This window comes from Ovis canadensis, chromosome 15 (genome assembly GCF_042477335.2).
Source record: "Ovis canadensis isolate MfBH-ARS-UI-01 breed Bighorn chromosome 15, ARS-UI_OviCan_v2, whole genome shotgun sequence".
NCBI lineage: Eukaryota > Metazoa > Chordata > Mammalia > Artiodactyla > Bovidae > Ovis > Ovis canadensis.
Window position 1 is genome coordinate 27,958,317 of NC_091259.1, and position 20,233 is coordinate 27,978,549.

The following is a 20,233-nucleotide window of genomic DNA, read 5'->3' on the forward strand; positions in this document are numbered from 1 at the left end:
ATACACTGGTTTTTACCTTACTGTTCCAATAAACAAAGGATCTTGAAGTTTATTCCATACACATAGGGCCACTTCACTCTCTTTCATAGGTGAATGGCACCCTAATATATGGCAACATTACAACTTATTTGAATAGTTTCCTATTAATGTACATTTAAGTTGATCCTAATTTTTTTGACTTTGCAAGGAATGCTGCAATCAGTAGTCTTGTGATTTAGCCTTTTAAATTTCCTCTAACCTGGAAATTCCATAATTCTGTTTCCAACTCTTTCACTTTTGTACATTTGTAATTCTACATGCCTGCTTCCTTCTAAAACAACAGATGCTTGCAGAGGTGATGAGGATGTTTTTGGTACATTTGAAAATCCATGTTGAAATAGCAATTTTAAAACTTTTGGGCAGGATGAACTGCAATGACAGATGTGGTCCTTGTCAAGATGGCAAAATGTCACCTTAGGAGTATTTCTTAAGTGTTTGTTTTTTCAAAATTCCTATGTTGGTCAAATATGGTGAAATGAGCGCAACTACACTGTCCAGCTCAGGTAGAATAATCACACAACTGTATGACACAGCATACTGAAAATCTTGCTGTCTGACTTCCCACATGCTGAAAACAAGAGTCATGCTGCTGATATTGAACCCCGTGGTAACTCATCAAAAGAAAGAAGTCGTGGGATTGGCCAACGGCCCATATCTCATACCCTCTAGTTTCCTTTCCCTAAGAACTCAGTATTAAAAAGCAACTCTAACCAGTCTCTGTAGTACAAAGAAAAGAACTGTTTTATCCTTCTGTGTCCATCTTACACAGATTATGTGCTTAGGAAGTGGCCGTTTAGAGTAATAATACTAAGGAAGCGTTACATATCATGGGTTGTTGGAATTAACCAGAACTTCTCTGAAAGACATAAAAGAACCTGTGAATGAAAATTCACAGTAGTCATCTGGATATATGAAGCTCTTCAATCAGAGGAAATCAAGTGCTGGACAAAACGCTGGAGAAGATGCATCCAATGGTCTAGGGACATCATCTCAACTAAGGTAAGTATTTTGGCATAACTGATAAAGCAGGAGATGTGAGAACAAAGAAAATAATTCTCATCCCCACGTGTAGCAGGGGATGAGAATATTCCTAAGGGCACCGCTAGTAAAGCTCCAGATAGAACTGGAAGTAGTTTTCAGGGGTGTGTACCAGTTCTGAACCTGAAGGTGACCTATGGGCCATCACTTCTGAAGCTCCTAGAGGTCTTAGACAAGGTGACTGGGCATCTGGATGATGAGGCAGCCAAGTAAGGTGTGATGGGTTCCTGAAACTCGGTCTTTTTAGGTTCAAATATGAATCTCCGTGTGAGATAGTCTACCTGGGAGCTACATTTTAAAGAAGTTCTGCTGTTGCAACCATTCTTCCTCCCACCTTCTGCCTCCAACCTGTTCTTTCCAAAGTATTTGCTTTTAATTAATGAGGCTATCCCAAGTCTTCACCTATTATGGATCCATAGCCTCTCAACAATTCAAACTCACAATTCAAGGTCCAGGCTGCTTTTATAAAATACAAATGCGCTATCAAACATTGATAATTAGCAAATGTGCCATATTTGCCTAATGCCTATTTTTGAAGTTTTAATATCAGACATTCAAAATTTGATCCTCAGTTTCACCATTTGCAAACTGAAAATTGTGGTCAGGTTTAATGATCTCTTAAGTTTTCTTTCATCAATCTGACAATCTCTGAAGCCACGAAATTTCTTTCCTATATATCTTTTTTTCCTTTCAAGTAAATAGAACTTGGAGTAAAGAAAAGAGCAATTCCCTAAAGTTTATTTATCTCAGAGCCACAGAAGGATTGAAATATTCTTTGAACTCTGGTTTACTTCTCTGGTTTACTTAAGATGAACACCGTGGTTGGTTATTGTTATAATTGTGACCATGTAAAATGTTCATACTTATCCTCTCAGTAGCAAATAGAGCCTCACTAACCCAACTTTTTGCCTTTTCTAGATAAAGCTATGAAACATTTCCCCAAGTATATCCCCACTATTACCACAAACGCATGCCTAAAACCAAACTCCTCTAAACATTTGCTCAAAACAGTAGTTCCTCTCTCCCCAGACTTCCCTTTTTTCCAGTCAGAGATATTACAGGTTTCATATTCATACTCCTAGGTCATTTTGTACTTCTCCTTTTTCTTAGGTTAGTCTCCATTAAGTGTATCTAATCATTTACAAAGTCTCAGTGATTTTTGTCAGTCACAATGTCTCACTAACTGGTTCCTCACGATTTCTTCATTCCCGTCTGTTCTCCCATTCTGACCTTCAAACTGGTTTCCCTGCGTCAATCCTTCCCCTTTCCAAACCATCCAGTAACCAATACAATATTGATTTTACTAAATTGAAATGTTCTCCATGTTACCTTCTCTTCAAAACCCTTCACAGATTCCTCTGTGTATAAAGGCAACATGAGCTCAAACTCTCTCTGTCTCTCTCCCCATCTCTCTCTCTCTCCCTCTCTCATTTGTAAATCTCTGTGTAATTTGGTCCTACTTTTCCTTTCCAGCTTTTTTTAATCCCTATTTTTCAGATTTCCCTGGCATTCTATGTTTGCTTACGCTGTTTCACTCATATGCCCTTCCTTATCCTCTCTGCTTATCAAAGTACTATCCATCTTCATTATCCAGTTTAAATCTCCCCCTTTTGAAACCCTATCTTTTCATCCATTCCAGTCTAAAGTGATTCCTCTGTCTTCTGAACTTTCATTGCCTTTATTACCCATGACACATATTTAAAACTTAAAAATCCTTTTGTCTTCTTTTAACTTTCATGTTTTTATCTCCCAACTACATAGTAAGGTACTGTATCATTCACATAATGAGTCCTGAACTGTAAACTGCCTGTGTTTTAATCTTTGTACTGTTATTTACTGACCTTAACCTTGGTCTCAGTTTTCTCATTTGTGAAATGGAAACAGTGATAGTTATTCCCTCATAGGGGCTTTGTGGGTGCTATGTGAAAGAATATATGCAAAGTGCTCAGAATAGTGCCTGGAACATAGTAAACATTCACTAAATGTTGTCTATTTTAATACTTCTTCCTCTCTCTCACTCCAAAGTACCTAATATAGTACACAATCATGCTAAATCAATATTGAGCGGAATTCAGTTAAGTCAATTGAGATAAGATAGACTATGTGGGTGGTATTATTGTGGAGTAGGGGAACTTCCTGGCATCACTAAAATCATGCCACAGATGCCATCACTTACTATTGTCAGCAAGCCAGCCTCTTTCTAAGTCCCTGCCACTCCCTAATACTGTTCAAGAGACTTCTGAGGGTTTGGCTTAGAGAACACGGAATGCTTTCCCGAGCATCCCTCCCTCACTGCCGATTCAAACTGACCTGGCTGCAGAGAGCAGGTTGCCAAACTTCCTAAGGCAGTACTAAAAATGTAGACCACAGAATTCACATATGCCCTCAAAGAGGCCTACTGGTCCACTATTTCAGTTACTAGGCCCCAAGACTTGGCCTACTGTAGCGGAAAGCAGACTCTGAGATGCTCGCCTTTCATCTTGCAGTGTCATTGTGCCATGAACACCAGCCAGCAAGACACTCTCAGTTGGGACCCCCGTATCATCCATAGCTAAAGAGTAACAGATGCTGGCCAAAGAGGTGGAGGCATCTGTACTGCTCACCTGTGCCATAAAAACAGGTTTTTTTAGTACAGAAACTGGAAATTGTGAACCCCAGTAAGCATCACAGATACCACTACCATTAAGCAGCCCAACCAGATTCAGCAGAACCCAGGGTTAAAGCAAGCATGCCCCTACTGAAAACAATTCAGAGAAGCAAGAAATAATTTTGTTAAAAGGTGAATAGTGTGATCAAAAGTGTGATTCAAGGTCCCCTGAAACAAATATGTGCTTTCAATGAAGACGGACCTGGATCCCTCCTATGCAAGGAAGGTCATTTCAGGAAGTTATTCTAATCTGTCTTCTGTAGGAAAAAGGGGATTATAACACCTAGTTCAGGTGGCTGTGGTGACACTTAAATGAGATAAGGCACTTAAAGCAGCTGCCTGGTCTGTGACCCCTGGGAGGGGCACAATCCAGGGAGACAATTCCCTCTCCATCTAAAAGTACATGCATCCTGCCCAAGGCTAGGAGTGAGGCATCAGGAGACAATTCCACAGGCAGGTGAGTGAGACGATTTGAACATTGCTGAAACGCTGGCCGAGGCTGTGCTGGATGTTGGACATTCCGCAGAAGTAGAAAGGCCTGATGCGCTCAGGGCTTTCACACTCGCAACTCCCACCTCGGTGCTGTCTCCTCCCAACCTCTGGAAAGAGATCTGGATTCAACCTGGCTTTCGCCTCCATTTTGACATGTTGCCACTTCCAACTGGGCCAGTTTCCTTACTGGAAGAAGTCCTTCCCCTGGGTGAAATCCCAACAGCTTCATTTGTTTATTAATAGATTCCCTTATTGGTCTTGCTAATGCCGGGTGTGGGTTCTTTTCCCCCTCATCACGGAATACTGATAATAAACAAACAAGCACGGGAAAAGGAAGACAGCGATTCCCCTGGCCGCCCAGGGAATGATCCGTGCTATTGCCGGGTGGAGGAGGCGTAACCGAGCCGAGGGGCGCCTGCCCGGCCCGGGCAGCGGGGAGCGGGACTGGGAGGTCGGGACCCCCGGGCTGGGCGCGAGGCGAGGCGGCGCGGGAACCTCGGGCGGCCGCAGTGGCCCGGTCGAGCCCGACAGGTTCCAGCAGCTCCCCTCACCCCTCTCCACGCCTCCCGGGTTTTCCCCTGGGCTCGGGGTTTCCTGTTTCAGTTCTCGGTGATCTCCAGCAGCAGGTGCTGGTTTGCCAAGCTCGGCTCCCGACGAAGCGAAGGAGAAGGGAAAAGAGGAAAGGGGAGGAGGAAGCGGCGGCGCAGCGGCTGCGGCTGCGGCTGCGGGCGGGCGGGCGGGCGAGGGGCGAACCGGCCGCTGGAAAGACTGGCTCGCCCTCCTCGCGGAGCGGCGGCGCGGGCGGCGGGCCGAGCCGGGGCCCCGGCGGGTGGCCGGCGGGCGGGCGGGCGGCAATGGGGGAGCCTCCCGCTCGCCCGGCGCCCTAGCGGCGGCCTGAGGCTGAAGGAGAGGCGGCCGCCCGCCAGCGGGTCCTGGGGCGGCCCCGGCTTCCCGGGCATGTGGTGATGGCCGATGAGGAGAGGCTGCAAGTAGGTTGAGCAACAGAGCGGGGCGCGCGCGCGTGGCGGGTGGGGTGCGCGTGGGGCCGGGGGAAGGGGCGCAGGGGCCGCGGGCGGGCGAGGCGCCGAGCCGGCAGGGCCGAGGTGGCTGCCGTCGCTGCGGGCCCCGCCGCCGCCGCGCGCCTCTCCCTCGCCGGGTCGGCCCTGCCGGGTAGTGGCCCCCAGGTTTGTCCCTCGGGAAGGGGGTGGAGGGGCGGACCGCGCCGACCGTGGCCCTCCTGGGGGACCCGGGCGACGGGAGGGCTGCGGGCCGGGAGGCCGCGCCCGAGCGTTGGGCGGAGGGGCCGGGACCCGGGGCGGCCGTGCCGGCTCAGCTCCAGGCCCAGGGAGGCCCTGGTGCCGGGAGGTCGAGTCCCTGCGCCCCGGCCGTTCCCGGGGCTCGGGCGGGGTCGAGTGGAAAGCCCGGCGCATCCTCCCCTCGGGGGCAGAGCCGGCCCCACCGGGGATGGGGGGCGAGATGAGGCTGGTCTCCCTGGCCCCGAGGCCTAGGGCTCTGGTCCACTCCCGGCCGATCATGGAAGCGGGCCCGGGCGCCCCGGATGGGCACGGACCCACAGCCCGTCTCCGGCAGCTCGGACCCGGAGCGCCCGTGGGGTGAGGCGGCATCCGACCGCTCAGATCCAGCCCCAGCCATTCGATTTTTATTATCCGTCGGTCCAGCTAAACTGCCGCCCCCAGGCGGGCCGTGGCGAAATCCCCTCTGTCCTCCCATCCCGCCTGCACCCCTAACCCCTCAATCTCCAGACGAATTCTCATTTTCGCCCTGAGCTCATTCAGCTGGACCGGTTCCCACGTTAAACTCCCTACAAAGAGGTGTTAAAGATATAACTTGGAGAAATGAATCCTGCTTTTCTTCCCTTAACTGTCTTGTCCTTAGCCCCTTGAGGTCCTTAAAAACAGCCTAAAGCTTCCAAGGACTGATTACTGTAACTGGGTATCTTGCCGTTTGGGTAACCGTTAACAATTCTGGTTTGTGATAGATAAAGGGATGGAATACTAATCCAGATTTAGGGAAAGTTTTCCTATTGGTTGCAAGATTGTGTTGGAATATCCCCATGCCCATGAGAGGCTTATTGATTTCGGTTTATTATTGTTTTTTTTAAGCATAGAATAGTTGCAGAGATACTTGGGGCTCGGTATGTTTAGAAATTTGAGAAAGTTCGTCAGTTCTCTTATTTCCTCATTTAGTTTTTCTAATGCATACTATAAACGGAAAACAGTGAAAAGACTCATACAAGTTTTGGACTTTATTAAAACCACAAGGAATATAATGTGTTATATATTTTTTAAAGTCAGTATATTTAGGGTATGAGGGTATGACTTTCATTTACTTAATCACATTTAGTGGCAGTTTCTCAATTTTGGTGTTATCTGTTGTTTGAATATAAGGATAGTTTCACCAAGTATTTGTAAAATTGTCTTATTGTTGACAACCCCGGGAAGATTATTTCAGACTTGCCTCTCTGTCCACCTGTTTTCCAGTTTGGCATTCTGATTTTAAATTACCTTAATCTGTCTACTTGAAGGTACCCTAAAAATCAGAATGGTCTAGTAACTGACTGTGTATCTATAATTTCAAATGTTTGAGTATTTTATTTAGTTTAAGAATGCATTTTACTTTCAAAGTAAGTTACATTTCTACCTCCAGCATTACACAAGTACTTAAACACTATATGTAAAGTAAAATGAACTTTTAAACAAAACAACAAAAAAGAGGCCACTTTTTTAACCTGCTCTTAAAAATGAAAGTCTAATGAAATTATTTATTATAATGGAAAATATTAAAAGATAGGAAACAGAAACTTGGAATGTTTGTATGCTGATGGAAGTTTTTATTAGTCATTTCCTTTTACTACATTTTTGTTTTAATTACTGGACTAATAGTATCCTATTTTATGTTACTGGCTTCTCAAGCTATGTTTTCATGGATTATATCTGCCAAATTGGACCCCAGGTGTTCAGTGGATATCACGACTGAGCAACTGTATTTTGGATCTGATGGTATAAAGATAATTTTCAGGTCTGTGATGAGATATCAGTTCTCTAACTTTGCTTTGGTTTTTATAGCTAACATAATAATAGCTACTGAAAAGTAGGACATGACTGGGTGACTGAACAACAATTGTGCACAGATATGCCAATGTCATGCTTATCCTTTGTTTTTATTATTTTCATTTTGCAGATGAGGAAACTGAGACTGAAAGTTTAAATAACTTGCCCAACATCACATATCTGTCTAGTAAATTTTAGAAGGGAGTTTGAACCCCTGAGTCTGACTTTGAAAGTCATCCCTTAACTACCAGGCAGTTCTGCCTTCCTGTGATACTGTTTTTTAGTTTGTCCTTTAAAATGTGTGTCATTGTGTGTTTGTATGTTGATAAATATAGTTTGAAAATGTAAAGATGCATGATTATTCTTATGCCCAGTTAACTAGCATCAAGTAAAACCCATAAGCAGATGTCTGAACATTCAAAGCATTCTGCCTTTAAGATAAATTAACTGATCTCTAAAGGTGGATAGGGAATAAAAATCCCAAGGTCTTCCTGCTTGCCTGGAATATTCTTCCTCTAGTCCCTCTCACCTTTTGCCTGGTTCACAGCGCATTACTCAGGCCTCAGCTTAGAGCTCACTTGCTTTACACCATTGTAGGTTAAGATTGATAATAGTAGGTGACACTGTGCCAAGTACTGTTCTAAGTGCTGTACATACATTAATGCATCTAATACCTACTGGACTCCTATGAAGAAGTATTTCAGTACTTGTTTTTACTTTTCTGATGAGGAAACCAAACTAACTTGTGTTTAAATAACTTACTAGAGGTCTCACAGTTAATAACAGCAGAGCAAGTGTTCCAACCAGTTGGAATATTTGGTTCAAGTTGGCTGAGAACCAAATATTAAGGTCTCTTTAACTTAATACATGTTAATAAATATATCTTATTGTGAGATTTAAACTATATAATGGCATCTCAGAGGTTTGGTTCTAAAAAGGTGTATCTTTTTCTTGTATAATTGGAATTAACACTGTTTATAGAGCTTAGTGCTCCATCTTTCCATCCCCATTTAACATGCACTAAGGATTTTCTCATGAGCTTAAAAATATTTCAAACATTTTCTTCCTAAGAACATATTTTATGTAATCATTCTCCTATTTCAGTATTTGTTACTCCCTAATATTTTAATGGCGTCCCAGGTAGCACAGTGGTAAAGAATCCACATGCCAGTCCAGGAGACACAAGAGACTCAGGTTCAATCCCTGGTTCGGGACAATTCCCTGGAGTAGGAAATGGCAACCCACTCCAGTATTCTTGCCTGGAAAATTCCATGGACAGAGGAGCCTGTCTACAGGCTACAATTCATAGGGCTGCAAAGAGTCGGATACTACTGAGTAACTGAGCACACACAATATTTTAATATCATACTTGAGTTGAACATCATAGTAAAATTTTTTTCTGCATCTGTGTTCTTAGGATGAATTTGTAGAAGTAGTGATCAAAGAGAATAAACTTTAAGGTCTTTGATGATGAAAAAGTTTTCCAGAAAAGCTGATTGATATGTACACTCATCAGCAAAGAGAGAGCTGATTTTATTCCATGTATGAATGCACTATTAACTTTAAAATTTTGACAGTTTGCTAGATGAGCATTAGCACAATTTTAAGCTGGTTTTTGTTCTACTTATATTTTAAGATATTAAAGTAGAGCAGGTTGATTAAGAAAAAAGCAGAGAAAAGTAAAACCGCCTGAAAAACACTCCCCTATTTTTTTTATTGCTGTATTTGTATGTTACAGAATTTTTACTTGGGTTTTAAATTGAAAACACAAGCATTTTCTAATCCCCCATCTTTAGGCAAAATGATTTATTTACTCTCCTGTGTTTTCAAAATACTGTGAATCAGTCTATAGCACTTGCATATTTGGTGATAGTTAGCTGTTTCATTTTTATTCCTTTTTTGCTTTCTGTGCCTGTGATCTCCATCTATAAAACAACAAAAAAATACTAGCTAAAACCTAGATTTGTCGTCAGGATGAACAGTCATACAGAATGTTTATAGCTGTACCTTATACTGTGTCTAGGATCTTCTTTATCTTGTTTGGAGTCTTTAGGCTCCTCAAGGGCCAGGACTCTGGGCTGTTGTTTTATCCCAAGTCTTCTGCAGTGTTTGGCACCTCGTAGATACTTCATGAATGTTTAAGGCCACAGAGTATGCTCTTTAAATGGATCTGCTGAGATGTGGTAGGATGAACAAAAACCGGGAAATGGTTAAGAGATGATCGTAATAATCAGTGCAGAGCAAATAACACAATTGGTATACCCAACATTTTAAAATTAACTTAAAATGTATAATGTCATTTCTTGAGTGTCCGTATACATTTACCCTATAAAAATATAATGAGCCTTATCTACCCCACTTAGCTGGGGAAGGTTATTATAAAAGTGAATTTCTAAAAGTTAGTCTTAAGATCTTCCAAGAGCAAAACATTTTAACTTTTAAATAGAAAAATTTATACCCATGAATTATATTTTTCTACCTTCGAGTCATATAGCCTTTAAATTCACTTACTGTAAAACATAATAATAGCCAATATTTATTGGGCACTAATTTATGCCAGGTACAGTATTAAGCACTTTACTTATATTATCTAATTTAGTTTTACATCAGTTGTATAAAGTTTATACTGTTGTTTTGCCTATCTTCCAGGTGATGGAACAGAAGTTATCAAGATTTCTGATTTATCCTAACTAAACAGCAATGCTTGTTTAGCTTTATTATTATTATTAATGATGATGAGGACAGCAGAATTCAATGATTTCTATTGATTTATAGCAGTGATTTTTGGTCTTCTTTCCTTGTTGATGTTGTCACTTCCTCTAATTTGAAGCAGATAACTGCTATGGACTGTGAAGCTGAATGACAACAGCTAATATTATGGCTAAAATAAAAGTATTTTAGGCAACAATTAAAGGCCTGTAGGACTCTCAGACTGCCTAGGTTGGAGAACTGAGAGACTTTACTTTGAAAGAGAGCAGTTGGGCCCTCTGATGTTAGCTAGTGCGTGCATGCTAACTGGCTTCAGCCGAGTTCAACTCTGAAACCCTATAGACTGTAGCCCGCCAGGCTCCTCTGTCCATGGGAGTCTCCAGGCAACAATACTGGAATGGGTGGCCATGCCCTCTTCCAGGGGATCTTCCCCACCCAGGGATCAAACCCGCTGTCTTCCTGCGGCTCCTGCATTGCAGGCAGATTCTTGACCGTTGAGCCACTGGGGAAGCCAGCATCAGTTAGACCTGGGTTTAAATCCCAGCTCTGTCCTGTACTGGCTCTGACCCTAGATAGAACTCAGTTTCTCTTTGATTTCTTGTTCAGGACTTTGCAAGTTGTTTTTACTAATTCAAGCTAATGAGTGTAAAAGTGCCCAGAACCTAGAAGGCACTTAATGTTATTATAAAATGATTTAGCAGTATTCACTGAATTGATTAGACAGAGATTTTGTTTTGTTTTTCTGTCTACTTATTCACTGACTCTTGTGTTCTGAGTAATTGAGATTACCAGATTAAAAAATATTTGTAATATCAAATTTACTGCTTTTAATATGTCAGTTTACATTTTGGATTTTTCCAAGTGAAAGTCACTCAGTCATGCCCAACTCTTTGGGACCCTGGAATTCTCTAGGCCAAAATACTGGAGTGGGTAGCCTTTCCCTTCTCCAGGGGATCTTCTTAACCTAGGGATCGAACCCAGGTCTCCTGCATTGTGGGCAGATTCTTTACCAACTGAGCCACAAGGGAAATGCAAGAATACTGGAGTGGGTCACCTTTCCTTTCTCTAGGGGAATCTTCCTGACCCAGGAATTGAACCAGGATCACCTGCATTGCAGGCAGATTCTTTACCAACTGAGCTATCGGGGAAGCCCTAGATTTTTCAAAGGACTCTGAAATTTGTTACCTCCTATCTTTTAGGGTGAAGCTAAAGTTAGTTTCTGTTCTTTGTTCTTAGTCATCTCTACTGATTTCCTATTCAAATTTATGTGGGCTTAATTTTATCCTTATTCTGTAACTTTGGTCATTTTTAAATCTTGGCTTTTATTTTATAATTTATTGTTTTGTGTACTTAACAGGGAGCAGGTTTCCCATGTAATTAAGGCTGCCTCCTCACTGTTGACTTAAATGTTTTTTATCTTTAAGTCATCATTTTCCTTGAATTGCTCCCACTGAGTTGGCGATTTTATGTATTAGATACCTTTTGGAATTTTGCTATCATTTTAAATGATTAGTATAGATCTAAAATGCTGGAAATGTTTAATAAATTATCTATTTTGATAAAGTAGGTATTTCTATTTTTGCTAAGATAGAAAAGTGCCTTAAGTAACATAAAATTTTTAAGTCATAAAGTGTGTGAAAATTAGCAGTATCATGCATAGAAAAAAAATGGTTTCAAATAGAGATGTTTTCTAAAGGGCATTTCTATTATTTTGACCACTTCATTTTATCTTTTAAAACTAAATTTTGAGTTAAAGTTCAGTATTTTTTTTCTTTTTTTTTTATTGCAAGATATTTGCTTTACAATATTGTGCTGGTTTTTGCCATACATCAACAGGAATCAACCACAGGTATACATATGTCCTCTCCCTCTTGAACCTCCCTCCCCTGTCTCACCCCCTCTCACCCCTCTTGGTTGTCACAGAGCACTGGGTTGAGCTCCCTGAGTCAGATAGCAACTTCTCACATGAGTTAAATATTTTAACCCATTTATTTTATCACATTTTTTAAATAGAGAAAAAGTTAAAAAAAAAAGTGATCCATAATTCTCCCCTAGAGATAACTTAAAGTTTTGGTAATTTTCTTTAACTCTCCTAGTAACTATAAACACATGCTTTAAAAAATTTGTATGCATATGTAGTTCTGTTTCTTACTGTTCATTCAGTATACCATGTTTTCCTGTATCATTAAATATCCTTTAAAGATTATTTTTGTATATGAATATTGTGATTATTTTGAATGCCAAGTGGCATTCAGCATGTTCAAGTATGACTGTAATTTAATCAAGCTTATATTAAGTATTTAGAGTATGACCATTTTTTTATTGTTATAATGAACAATGATACATGTCCATGTATGTAGATCTTTGTACACACTTATGACTGTATTTTATACAAATTCCTAGATGTGATCATGCAAATTGCCCTCTGGAAAATTTGCACCAATTTATATTCTTTTTAGAAATCCATGCGTGTTGCTCTCAGTATCCATCACTCTTTCCCTGCACAACCTGTCTTTGTTAATTTGATAGATAAGAATGACATAATGGTGCTAAGCAACTCTTTCAATAGAGTCAGAAAGACTGAATTTGAATTCCTGTTCTGACATTTGTGTATTCTTGGGCAAATTTCTTACATTTTCCTAAGCCTCAGTTTTTTGTGTGAAATTGTGATGATAGTACCTATTACCATGGTAATATCATATAATATCATGGTTGTGGATATTAACCAATAATGTTTAAGCCCCTGAGAGACGTTAGCAATCATTATTATGAATGAGATTTTGCCTTACTATATTTTATACTTGATATGCCTATATATTATACCTTGTAGTGGGTGGTATAAAGGAAAGTTATTCAATCTTAAATAACCTAGTTACCCTGTACTCAGTCATGTCTGACTCTGTGACCCCATGGACTGTAGCCCACGAGGCTTCTCTGTTCATGGGATTTTCCAGGCAAGAATAGTGAAGTGTGTTGCCATTTCCTTCTCCGGAGATCTGCCCGACTCAGGGATCAAATCTGCCTCTCTTGCATTGGCAGGTGGATTCTTTACTACCCAGCCACGTGGGAATCCCCTATTGAACTTTTATGTACTGTTAGTTATATTGTAGGACTGACTTCCAGTACTTTTTCAGTTGAGTCTCTTGATTTTCAGGATCTTAGTGACCCCAAAATAATACCAATTTTTAAAAAACTTCAGCTTTTTTTTCTTGTCTTGTTGCATTGGTTGAGATCATAGAACAGTATGGGATTAATAATAGGTATTTGAGCTTATTTCTGATTTTAATGGGTCTTTTTCTGTTATTTCATATTTTAAATGCTAGTGGCTATTGTTTCCTGACATAGGTATCCCCTGCTTACATACATATATTCCTGTAAATATCTATAAAAGTTAAACATAAGAAACTTGAAAATAGATTTATATATTATGGGAAGATTCCCTTAAATTACTAAATTCCTAAGTATCTTTTAGGCATATCTTCAAAATGTATTTTCAGCATTTGACTCATGTTATTTTCTTTTTCAGTTAAGCATGCAGTCAGTCATTTTAAGTAAGGCTTAAATGTCACTAAGGCTGAATTTTACTGCTTTCAGCCCACTTAATGATTCCATCCTTATCTCAGACTTTGAGACCCACTCTACTTTTCACCATTGTCCACTACTACATGATATTTATAAAATATGATTTAGAGTAAATGAAACAGATTTGTCTCTTGGAATAAAACCCTTTCTTCAAATAAAGTCTTAGAGTCAGAGTCCCAGTGCCCTCATTACTCAGGCTCTGAGGCAGTTTGCAGAACACTTTAAAAACGACTGCCCCTCAAAAAAGATTCAGATCATTTACAGATCACAAAAATGACACTGCTACTGAAACTGAAGTATTCAGAGGCCAGCAGGAAACCAACCTTGTGATATAATAAGGTTTATATTAAATAATTTTGTATCAAGGTCCTAATTTAGCTTGATTTCAAAAATAATTAGTATAGCAACATATACTATATGAAAATATGGTATTCACAAATCTAGCTAGTATCTAGTATCTTTCTATTGTTAGATTACTAAAATTTGGATCCTGAACACTCTTCTTTTTTCTACAGTTTTTCATCCATCCAATACTATATTTTTAAATACCATCTACATGCTGCTGCTGCTGCTGCTAAGTCACTTCAGTCGTGTCTGACTCTGTGCGACCCCATAGATGACAGCCCACCAGGCTCCTCCGTCCATGGGATTTTCCAGGCAAGAGTACTGGAGTGGGCTGCCATTGCCTTCTCCATCTACATGCTAATGACTACTAAATATTTATCTCCAATCCCGACTTCTCTCTGTTACCCAGCTATCTTGGGACAGCTCTACTTGGATAGCAATTAGTATCTGAAACAAAATTATCTAAAACAGAACTTTTGTCCTTCCAAATCTGTCTCTTTCCAAGTCTTCCCCACTTACATAAGAGTTAATACCTACTTCTCAGCTGCTCAAACCAAAAATCTCAAGGTTCTTGGTTCTTCATGTCTCTTTCATCTTCCACATCTATCCAATACAAGTCTTTAATCATTACTTATGATTAAATGAATTGAATTAACAATGTTCAATATTAGAAACATCTATTATCATAGAATAAAATCTACTGGTTAATGTGTATTATTATAATTTGAATATACTATATAACCTATCTTTCTTATATTTAGGACTTTTGGATAAAGTATAAGTAAGATTACACATATATTTGGTTAGTTTTGTCCATCTTTGTTAGGTTTGTCAACATAATTATGCTATTCTCATAAACCGGTTGGGATGTTTTTCATATTCTTAGGTACCCTAGAAAATCTCACTAACAGAAGAGTTTGCTAGAACATACCCATAGAACTTATAGGTTTAGTATTCTTTATGAGAAATGGAATGGAGGGTATAAATCTTAAAGTTTTTATTTCTTCCATGGTTATTTGCATTTAAAACCTTTAATTGCTTTGTCTGCCTTTATTTTTGATTTCTTTGATCATTTTAATTTGTAATTTAAATGTTTAATTGCTTTCTTTCTTTTAAATACATTTACACCATTAATTTTTTCATTGAGTATCTGTTTGACCTCATCTCACAGGTTATAATCCTATTGTCATCCATTTTTAATGTCCAAAATTTTATTTTTCTTTAGCAACCAGGTTATCTGGAAGAGAGATTTAATTTATATGAAACCATTTACATAAGATTGGAACTTGAACACATATGCCAGGACTTGAACCTAGCGAAACCCAGTTTGGGACCTGAAGCCAGCCAAAATCCTGCCTGGGACTCTAACCCATGTAGCTGGGACTCGAACCCAGCCAAAGTCCACTCTCCCACCTGAGATCTCAGACCTGGTTTTAGGACCTAATGAAGCTCAGTTTCTTGATGTCTCATTGCAGAAAGAATTCAGTGAGAGACAAAGTAACAGATAAGAAGTGGCTTTATTCAGAGAGAGACACATTCCACAGAGTGTGGACCTTCACAGAGGGCGAGTGCAACTTTGAAATGTGGTGTGGTTTGCTTTATGGGCTGGGTAATTTCACAGGCTAACGAGTGGGAGGATTATGACAACCATTATGGGGAAGGGGCTGAGATTTCCAGGATTGGGCCGTTGCCCACGTTTTGGTTTTTGATGGTCGGCCTTGGAATTGTCATGGCACCTCTGGGTGTGTTATTTAGCTTGCTGCTGTGTTACAATGAGTGTATACTGAGGATTAAGGTCTAGTCAAGTTGAATCGTCTGCCATCTTGATCCATTGATTATAATCAGTTTATGTTGTGTCCTCCGGCTATGCCATTCTTTTAAAGGTTGTGCCCTGCCACCTTCCCTTCTGTTTCTGAGTTTTTATGGTTTTTATCATTTAAGGCCTATGGATAAACTAAGTAAATCTAATGCTTTGGATTGTCAGGGCTTTGTGTAAGGATAGGATGGTGTAACTTTCAAAATAAGCTAAGTTCCCAGTTTATTTTAAAAATATTTGTGTTCCATAAACGGGGCATATCTGCCTGCAGATCTCTGCACCTCTTGATCCTCCTGTGCTCCCTTCTGTGTGTGTTCTAGGTTTTCCTGAGGTTGGAAGTTGAACCAGCAGCTCTGTTTTTCTATGCCCTTTCCTAGTTTAAAGTATTTCAGGGCATACCTTCCAGATACTCCCCACTCTTACCCCCCAAATTGTAAAGCTTTGGAAAAAAGACTTCCTGACCTATTTCTGGATGGGATGAATAAATTGGCCAAGAGAAATTGCAGAATTATAGAAAGTACTCCACATTCTTTAAAATGGACGGTGGAGACAATTCTAGTTAATCTCTGTAAGTAAGAAAAACAAAATGCCTTAAATTGCTGCCCTTTAATTTCCCATTAACTTTTTTATTTTTCAGTGTTCTTTCAGGCCTTTTGATTGCATTAAAGAGACCTCTTTAGAGGTCCTAAGGTCTTTAATCTCTCCCTTTGAATAAGAACAGCTATAGGGAATCAGAGGCATATAATGTTTGAAGTCAATCCTGATCCACAAATTAAAAAGATTTTCTGTACTAAGAGAGTAGGTTCAGAATATAGTTACTATAAGTGTGACTCTGAAGAAAACATCAGGGGCTGGCTTGTAAGAAAAAAACCTTCACAAAATTAATTTTGTGAATCTGGTTGATGCAGAAAATTTTACTACTGGCCTAGGTGGCTGGGAAGCACATGCCAGGTTGGCAGCTGCAGCTTGGCTTCTAGACCATCACATGCTGGGATAGCACCTGAGTGAAGATCTGGCAGGTAGAAAAAGCACTTTGGAATTCCTGAGTGACAGCCAGAAAGCAGAATGTGAATTTGGCAAGAGCGCTACCAGGTGCTGAGTCTTGGGCCTAAGCATTCCTCAAAATAACAGGTAGATTATAAATGTTTATTTCCCACATTGATAGCAAATGAGTACTTAAGTTTTATGTGCATTTTAATAGACTGAGTACTTACTTGATGATAAGCACCTAGTATATGCTAATTCAGTTCAACATGGATTTATATTTGATCAAAATCCTGAAATAATTTTCCTGTCAATGTGTACTTAGCCTCTTCTGCAGTTTTTTGTGTTAGCTCTTAAAAAATAATCAGAATTAGAGGATAAAATAATCAGAATTAGAAGATAAAGTAATCAGTTATTTATTTCAGAAATACTAGGTCTAGGGACTTCCCTGGCAGTCCAATGGTTGAGAATCTGTACTTCCACTATAGGGGGTATGGGTTTGATCCCTGGTCTGGGAACTCAGATCTTGCATGTGTGTAGCATGGCCAAAAAAAGAAAAAGTACTGAATCTAGAGACTGATAGTTTAATTGCTAAATCTTTGCTTCCTAATAAGGTAGCCCTATGCTTACCAAACCCAATGGCTTAAGAATCTCTTCCAAGAGTGAGAAATGTGGTGAACGGGTTCTGTGCTCCCTGCACCCCCTTCTCCCCATGCGTGTGCACACACGATGCACACGACATACTCAGGCACAGAGGAGGAAAGATGCACCGACAAGGAAGCAGGTCGAGACTGTGCTAAGTTTTTATATTTAACAATCTTTCATCAGTCTTTTTATCTAGTTAGTCACTTTGTTTAACAAGCTGTCCTTAGAGTATCCATTGTACCCCTTCCTCAAGAATCTTCCACACTTAGATGCTTAATAATTTCTGTAATCATATAAGCATCACTCTACCGTCACTGATCTTTCTTTCCAGGTTTTGGTTTTTGTGGGGAGACTGGATAGAGCAACTAGGATGGGAGTATTTAGACTGCCAAATGGCAGCAGCATTAAGTCTCTAGGTATCTTGAAGGCTGAGAAAGAAGATTGAAGATGCATTAAAAGGGGAGGCAGAAGAGCAACTAGAACGCACCTCCTGCCCCTGAACACTGCTGGTGCCCTGGCAGTGCCGGTTCTCACCTTGCACTCTTCTTTCCCAGTCGGTCCTGGCCCTCTGGGGCTTGCGGAGGCTGGGAAAGGACTGCAGGGTTGAGAGTGGTAGTCTGATTAACTTTGACGAGAATTACAGGGTAAAGGAGAGCCAAGCTTTGCCTCACTAAACCAACTCTGTTTTCTCGTATGCGTGTATGTGCTCACTTGCTCAGTCGTGTCCGACTCTTTGCGATCCCATAGCCTGTCAGGCTCCTCTGACCGTGGGATTTTCATGCAAGAACACTGGAGTGAGTTGCCATTTCCTCCTCCAGGGGATCTTCCCAACCCGGGGATTGAACCTGTGTCTATTGCATCTTCCATATTGGTCAGCAGATTCTTTACCACTAGTACTACCTGTTTCCCCAATTCACTGCTATTTCTTTTTTTTCCTCTTAAGTTATTGTCCTTTTATTTATTACTAGTCTTTAATTCATACATAAGTGGGCATGCCTTTTTTCTCTCCTGCCCCATTGAATCCATTCTCCTGGTTTAAAGTTCTTAAAAGAAAAAAAAACTTATATCTCTCTCCCCACCAAAATATCTTTCTATATCTTACTGTTTTCCTGCCGAACTTTTTAAAAGAATAAGATGCTGTCATCTCTTCTTCAGGTCACACTTAACTCCTTAACTGGGAGTTTTTAGCCTGTGGTTCCCTGAAGCGTCCATTGATAGAAACTGGGCATTCTCTGATTTGAATGGGAAAAAAAATAGTATTTATATTCATATCCTCTAATTGAAATTTACTGTTTCAATTATCAATGTAAGCAACAAGTCCAGTTTTAATAACAGCAAATGTTTCCCTATCAGCCATAGAAATCAAATGTTTCCCTATTGTGTTACAGTTGAAATAAATATTCTTAACTATCACTTTTAACTACTTTTGAATCATGAGAGTTATTAGATCTGTTACATCTTATTATTTTAATGTATTAATAAAAGGCATATATTTTACTGTATCACATTTTTACATATTTTGATGACTTTTAATATAATTGATTTTTTATAATGCAATCTGTTTTTATTTTACCCATTTAAAAACATTGCTTTGAAAAGTGGTGTATAGTCTTCATTAGACTGATAAAGGATCTATGATGTAAAAACTTGGTTAGGAGCAGCTGCCCCTTAACCCCATCTGTCTTCATATCTCCAAAATACCTCCCTCAGTGGCCACTCATCACCTTTACCCAATGTCCCCAGTCATTCTCCAGTGTATTTGTATCATTTCATGCCATCAATTATTTTTTGTTACTCTCTCCCGTTTTGTCTTTAATATCAAATCCTTACTGATCCCATTGGCTCATCTTAGAAAATATCTCATAATACCTTCCTAACTTATCTGCTTTGAGTTTCTTGTCCCTCAAAACTAATTACAGCTGGAATTACTATCCTAAAATGTAGTCAGAAACACGTCATTCACATTCTCAGAAACTTTCAGTGGTTCCCCATTCTTATATTAGTGTATAGTTGATTGAATTACCTTTCTAAAATGTGGGTAGAACTACACCATTCCCTTTTTCAAAAACCTTCAGTAATTTCCAGGTAACAAAGTTAAGACATTAGTATGGCAATCAAGACTTTGCGTGGACTAGCTACATCTTGACTTTCTAGCCTCTTCTACAGCAGTGTTAATCTCACATTTATTCTGTATATTTTTTCATCTTTCATGTCTCTGGGCCTTTGATCCTGTATTCTGTAGGGAAAAATCATTCTTTCCGTTCCTTACTCCATTCCCACATGCTGCCCTACCAGAGACACATACGCAATCGTATATATAGGAATGTGTCATCACTGTCATCTTGTGCTTAGCTTGTACATCCACCTCTCAGAACTTTCTCAAATCTGAGCCAATGTCTTTGTCTCTTGTATTCCATGATATCAGGCTTCCTTGGTCCCTCAGTGGTAACGAATCCTCCTGCCAGTGCAGGAGATGCAGGTTCAATCCCTGGGTTGGGAAGATACCCTAGAGAAGGAAATGGCAACCCACTCCACTGTTCTTGCCTGGAAAATCCCATGGATGGAGGAGCCTGGTGAGCTTCAGTGTATGGGTCGCAAAAGAGTCGGACATGACTTAGCAACTAAACAACAGCAACTCCATGATATATCACTATTAATAGCATTAATTTTGACTTGCCCTATATTGTATAGGTATTCATCTATTTGGTTTCTTTAGTGTATTTATATTCCTTAGTGTAGCAGCTTTATTCATGTTTGTACCCTCTCTCATCTTCACTCAGTATCTCTCATAGTAGGCATTTAAATAAATGTAAACATTTCTTAAGTGACAATATGAATTCACTGAATACTGAGTTAACCTGGTTG

The 20,233-nt window shown here is 40.0% G+C and overlaps 1 protein-coding gene across 3 annotated transcripts in view; it reads left to right on the top strand.

The window, feature by feature from the left end:
- Nucleotides 1–699: 699 nt before the first annotated feature.
- Nucleotides 700–20,233, top strand: part of ZC3H12C (zinc finger CCCH-type containing 12C) — a 76,689-nt gene continuing 57,155 nt past the window's right edge. The window contains exons 1-2 of one of the 3 annotated variants that reach the window (XM_069554969.1): nt 700–1,038; nt 14,094–14,235. In XM_069554969.1, coding sequence (XP_069411070.1) covers nt 950–1,038; nt 14,094–14,235 — 231 coding nt within the window. In that variant the 5' untranslated portion in view covers nt 700–949. Of the gene's footprint in view, nt 1,039–4,865; nt 5,206–14,093; nt 14,236–20,233 lie in introns of those variants that run through there. The other 2 variants (XM_069554970.1, XM_069554972.1) reach the window with 2 other exon arrangements.